The sequence below is a fragment of the Anopheles cruzii genome, chromosome 2, assembly GCF_943734635.1.
Source record: "Anopheles cruzii chromosome 2, idAnoCruzAS_RS32_06, whole genome shotgun sequence".
Classification (NCBI taxonomy): domain Eukaryota; kingdom Metazoa; phylum Arthropoda; class Insecta; order Diptera; family Culicidae; genus Anopheles; species Anopheles cruzii.
This window is the reverse complement of record NC_069144.1, coordinates 22,298,187-22,304,236: the sequence shown is the minus strand read 5'-3', so window position 1 is coordinate 22,304,236 and position 6,050 is coordinate 22,298,187. Positions and strand designations below refer to the sequence as shown.

Below are 6,050 nucleotides of genomic sequence, written 5' to 3'. Positions count from 1 at the left end.
AAAAAAACACGTGTTTTTAAAGAAATGGCGACCCAAGAGTCATCAACCGATGTGAAAGTGGCAACCAATGTGGAACCAGCAACCAACGTGAAAACGGCAATCGAAGTGCCAGCCGCAGAGAACCAGCAGGTCATAGCCAAAATCAACTTCCCGGCATTTGATGCAGACGATATCGAAACTTGGTTTATATGCCTTGAGGCGGCATTCTGCGTTAACAATATTGTCAACGACAAGTATAAATTCAACGCGGTGATCGTGGCGCTCGGCTCGCGCGCAAAGTTTGTGCTTACGGCGATAACAAGAGGCAATGAAGCCAAGACAAAAGATCGCTACGAAACTTTGAAAGCCGCCGTCATGGATCACTTCCGACCATCGGAGACCCAACGTTTGACAAGCCTGCTCTCGGGAATGGCCTTGGGAGATCAAAAGCCTAGCATTCTTCTATCCGAGATGCGGCGTATGGGTGGAGCCGGTTGCACCGACAACGTTTTGAACAACCTGTGGCTACGAGCACTCCCAAACACGGCTCGTTCAATAATAGCCGCAATGCCAGCCGCGACCCTAGACGAGCAAGCGCGAGTAGCGGACAAAATTTTGGAAGCTCCACGGGACCAAATCGCTGCTGTCCACCAACACCAGGAACCATCTTCATTGGAGCAGCGGATAGAAGCCTTATCCCAACGCCTGGATGAAGCACTGTCCACAAGGTTTCGCGGCAGAAACCAACACCAAAGCCGCTCGCGCGGACGTTCATCCAGCCAACCCAGGCAAAGTTCATCGGCGCGAAGTTCATCCCGACGATGGATTTGTTTCTTTCATTACCGATACGGTGCACAGGCCCGCAAATGCGAAAAAGTAAAAGGAGATGACCACAACGTGAAGTGCATTTTTTTCGATGGGAGCACCGAAGTATACGCCCGTCCGAAGAAGGATTAAATCATCCGACAGCCAGAACCACCAAAAGCCTGAAAAATCCAGCACCCGCAACCAGCACTAGCCTGAACCATGTCGAACCCAAAACCGACACCATTCCGAAGCACCCCATAGAACGAATACACGTGCATGATAACACATCATCAAACAGTTACCTTATCGATACTGGAGCAGCCATCTCCGTTATCCCACCAACAGCTCGAGAACGTCTCTCACCTTCGGCAACGCACCAACTGTTTGCCGCAAACGGTACACGAATACAAACATACGGCACGAAGCGCCTCGCGGTCAATCTCGGCCTGCGAAGGTCGTTTGTGTGGATTTTCGTTATTGCAGACGTAAATTCTCCCATTATCGGAGCTGATTTTTTGAAACATTACGATCTGCTAGTGGACCTCAGACGGAATAAACTAATTGACAACACCACTCGACTAGAGGTCAATAACATCAGTACCACATCGGAACCCAAAATATCAACCTTCGACCAGAACCATCCCTTCGGTGAGATTATCGCAGAATACAAGGACATAACGATACTCAATATGAAGCACATGCCCTCCAACGCAGGAACGATCCACCAGATCATCACCACTGGCCAACCCGTGTTCTGTCGCCCTCGCCGACTACCCATCGACAAGCTCAACGAGGCAAAGGCTGAATTCCAGTTCCTTGTCGACCAAGGCATATGTCAGCCCTCGAAGAGCTGCTGGGCCAGCCCGCTACATCTTGTGAAGAAATCAAACGGAAAATGGCGTCCGTGTGGCGACTACCGCAGCTTGAACGCCATCACGGTACCCGACCGTTATCCCGTACCTCATATACAGGATTTCTCCAGCATCCTGCATGGCAAGCGTATTTTCTCTTGCATAGATTTACAACGCGCCTATCACCAGATACCTGTGGCACCCGAAGATGTACCGAAGACGGCAATAACAACTCCATTCGGACTTTTCGAGTTTAAATTCATGACCTTTGGTCTGCGTAATGCCGCACAAACTCTTCAAAGGCACCTACACGCCATTTTGAGCGACCTTCCCTACGTCTTTCCCTACATCGATGACCTTTGCATAGCATCGGAAGACGTAGAAGAACACAAATTCCATCTCCGTACAGTTTTCGAACGCCTCCGCCAAAATGGTCTTGTCATCAACCCGTCTAAATGCCAAATCGGTCAGACAAATGTCGAATTCTTAGGACACCTAATCACGCCGGAGGGAATCAAGCCCAAACCCAGCAAGGTTCAAGACATACTAGATTTCCCACGACCTACCACTGCCAAACAAATGAAGAGGTTTCTTGGGACCATTAACTTCTATCGACGTTTCATCCCGAGAGCCGCAGTGAATCAACAAGTCTTGCAACGCCTGATGGAAGGAAACACCCGGAATGACCAAACACCCATTGCATGGGACGAAGTGTCAAATGAGGCATTCTCGAGTAGCTCTACAAATGAAATACATTTCTATTAGTCGGGCCATTTCCACGCTTCAGTTCCGTTTCGCTGTCACACAGCGATCGCGCAATTCGCCGTTTCACGGACGGATTCGAGCATTTAATTTAGAAAGCCGGGATTTTCCACGGCCATGCTGTCGATAGCGGGCCGAGGGGGGTTCCTGCGCCGATTGCGCCGTTTGTGTTTGGGTTAACATGTTTTGTGACAACTATATTTTCGCTTATTGATTCAATTATTGGCTATTGGTTAATGGAGTGGATGAGGCCTTTCACCATCGTGTCTGTGACGTTGTATCTGGATATACTTTTCATAGGACCACGCCGCATTTGATGAATTTTCTAACACGGTTTTGTCAAATCGATCAAAAATAATAGTAAAAAAACATGTTAAGCGCTGGTTCCTTATATCTTCAACTAAATACATTGTGGCTATTCAATATCTAAAACCAGTTAGGATTCCAGTTTTAAACAAGTTTCCCCAGAACGTATACAACGTAATATACGCAAGAAAATGCGCCAGAAAGATTCGCCAACCGGTGCCAGAACAAATATGTGTGTAGGGTCAGGACTCGTTTTGCTTCATAGCGCCGAGGTGTGACTTGGTACACTGCTATCCTTGACAGAATCGAAAGGAATCAGGTAAGATGTGCATGTCTCTCCTAGAAACTCCTTGTTCGACTCAGTTAGTGATACACCTAGGGGCACAATAATTTGCAACACTGATTAATGTCACACGAACACAAACGGCAGATCGTGTTTATCAAGTTTCCGCAACGCTTCCGAAACACTGTCAACGCTAAGCGGCCGACTTCAAAGCTTAATCACAATAAGAAGGCCAATTAAGCCGTAATCACGAGCATGATTAAATCACCTACCTAATAAGGATCATCCCTTATCTGACGGCCTCCGTTTCAAGCTTAATTCAAATTCTGTCTGCATTATCCTTTCAGTTGACACATGTATCTGGTGCAATGCAAATCAATGGCGCTGAGATAGCAGAAGCGTAATTAAAGCCAAACATAAATTAGTTCAGTTTAATTAATTCAACGGAATCCAATCTACCCGACCCGAGACAGCGCATTAGGGTGAACCGTTCCAGCCGTTCCTACTTGGTAGCTGAAAACGAAAGTGACAAAAACGGAATGTGGCGGCCGGGAGAATGGGAATGTAAAACTCCGGCGCCTGCAAATCGATGTTGTCCTTCCGTTTTTTTTTTTGCTCCCAAGGGATCCGCTGTCGGCAGCATAAGTCAGCTGTTCATTTGGAATGCAATATTAGTGGGCCGGCTAACAGAGCACCTCGTTAGCCAATCAAAGCCCCAAAAGCCTCCCCTCCCAGCGGAATCGATCGGGAATCAGCGCCACCATTCGGATTGTTTGTCCGCTCTGCTTCCCAGACTGAAGCGTTGAACGTTTGTTTTTTTTCCTTCTTCGTTGTTTAAGGATCCGCAGCCTAAGTAAAGAAATCATTGACGGTAGTAGATTTGTTCTGGTCCTGTCCCTCCGCTTCGCGTCAATCAATTACCGTAATTTTTAGCTTCACCGGCCGTCGACGGCAATCGCTAATTCGTCGGAAGAAATTAATAAGCCTCTTGAGTTCAAAAAATGCAATTATTTTCGTTTCATTAGCCTGTGACGGAGGTGGGTCTACCAATTTGCCAATCAGTGGCTGTGCTAATTCTAATATGGTGGGAGTGTCTTTTTTATTAGGACTAGTGGTCTTTTCGAACTTCTTTGCACCTCAAATCAATTATTTTCTTTAAATAAAGCACTAGACAGTGTTCATTTAGTGTTCAGTGTTCATTTGTATAATACTTTATATAATTTGTATATTTAGCAGGGTAGACAGAAGAGTTGAACATCAAAGATGCATGTGTATTCTTTTAACTACTTTATAGTTAGGAAATTCGCCACAGGCGATTTACCTAGGCCGTCTGATCGTTTAAGTTGGTCAAAAGATAACGCGTAGTGTGCATCGTACTCAAGATAATTAGCTCATATTTAGTGGAAAGTACTAACTGCATGTGGCGTTAATGAAAGCTCATTTCTGAGTGCTCAGAAACAATTGAGTAACCAGACATAATAAAAAAAATTATCGCTTTTTTAGTACACCGGCATCGACACGTTGTTACCGCGGACCAAGCTGGCACTATATAGGCAACGCCCAAGTTGTGTTCTCCACTCGAAGGCGTAAAGATGAAAGTGTGCACAGTGTTGGCTCTTGTTTTCGTCGCACTCTCAGCAGGGTCTATAGAAAAACCTGGAACCCGGAAAGGAGTACGTAGAATCGTCGGAGGAACTAATGCGAGCATTGTTAACTACCCATATCAGCTATCACTAATACGGTATGGAGGACACTATTGCGGATCGTCGATCATTGCCACACGATGGGCACTTTCTGCTGCCCACTGCACCTGGCCGATGCCATCTCCAGGTACCGTGCGCCTGCTAGGAGGAACATCAGACCACACGCAAGGTGGTGTGACGTTCGACGTAGATCAGATTGTAAACCATCCGAATTATAAGGAACGAACAATGCAGAATGATGTGTGTGTGCTGCACACCACTTCAGACATGATCGGACGTAACATAGCTCCGATTCCACTAGATTCTACCGGTGCATTCCAAAAACCAGGAACTAGGGCAATTCTAAGTGGCTGGGGTTCCACGGTGAGAAAAATAGTGCGTTACTGCAACATGTTCATTAATTTTTTCTTATTTTCTTTCGCAGGAAAATTGGGTTATCCCAAATATTCTCCAAAGTGTCGAGATTCCTATCATTTCTACAATAGTTTGTAAACTTTCATTGTGGAAGCATAATGCAATGATTTACCCAGAGTACGTATTTCGACCAGCTAAGAAGTGGAGTAGTTTCTATTAATTTCGGTTTTTTGCTTTTTTTAGTATGCTGTGCGCCGGTGAGTTAGGGCGTGCTCCATGTAGCGCCGATAGTGGCAGTCCTTTGGTAATTGATGGCAAGCAGGTTGGAATAGTGTCGTGGGGAACCCTGCAGTGTTTAGGGGAGCTACCTGATGTTTTCGCACGTATTGGGTACCCGTCTATCCGCAGTTTTATTACAAACATCACAGGAGTGTAAAAACCCATTTCAAGGAATGTCAGTAACGGAATAAATATGCTGGTGAAGGAAAGAACCAACAGTTTGCTCTCTGGAAGATGGTTATCCAGATTCCTCTACTCTTACTTACAAACAAAAGTCTAGTTGCGTAATGTACATATCAAAATGCGCACATATGTACATTTCATTTGGTTGGTTGTTTTTCCAACCAGAAATGAATATTAAGCCTTCGCATTCGATATCTCTACTGATGCGCTCAATATTATGCTTCCAAATAAAGTGCCAGCCTCCGGTATGTTGACTCGACCTGAATCGACATTTGTGGAGGTGCTCGCCATCGGCCCCATTCAGCTTCGGCCAAAATGTTGTAAGCCACATCGAATTGTCAACCAATCTTACCAAACGGACGAATCCCTTTCAGCTTCAATTTATTAGAAGACTAATTCTTGGGGTTACTGTAAATAAGACAATCACCAGATAGATTTTATTCGGAGACACTCGACTCCCGTCTAGGCTATGAGCATTAAAAATATCGTTCCGATTATCGCGGACTAACCGAAAACCGCTGCGTTCGTTTGTGACATAACATT

The 6,050-nt window shown here is 45.7% G+C and overlaps 1 protein-coding gene across 1 annotated transcript; it reads left to right on the top strand.

The window, feature by feature from the left end:
* The first annotated feature begins 4,578 nt into the window (after positions 1-4,578).
* On the top strand, positions 4,579-5,530 carry LOC128278028 (trypsin-like). The gene is made up of 3 exons (XM_053016662.1): positions 4,579-5,054; positions 5,116-5,222; positions 5,289-5,530. The coding sequence occupies exons 1-3, from the start codon at positions 4,581-4,583 to the stop codon at positions 5,479-5,481; spliced, it is 774 nt and encodes a 257-aa protein (XP_052872622.1). The 5' UTR covers positions 4,579-4,580; the 3' UTR covers positions 5,482-5,530.
* Positions 5,531-6,050: the final 520 nt, after the last annotated feature.

What these genes read in the sequence shown, in the direction of transcription:
- LOC128278028 (XM_053016662.1), top strand. Translation starts at nt 4,581, where the DNA reads ATGAAAGTGTGCACAGTGTTGGCTCTTGTTTTCGTCGCACTCTCAGCA. An exon ending in TAAGTGGCTGGGGTTCCACG is followed by an intron (nt 5,055 to 5,115) that starts GTGAGAAAAATA and finishes TTTCTTTCGCAG; the next exon opens with GAAAATTGGGTTATCCCAAA. An exon ending in AATGCAATGATTTACCCAGA is followed by an intron (nt 5,223 to 5,288) that starts GTACGTATTTCG and finishes TGCTTTTTTTAG; the next exon opens with TATGCTGTGCGCCGGTGAGT.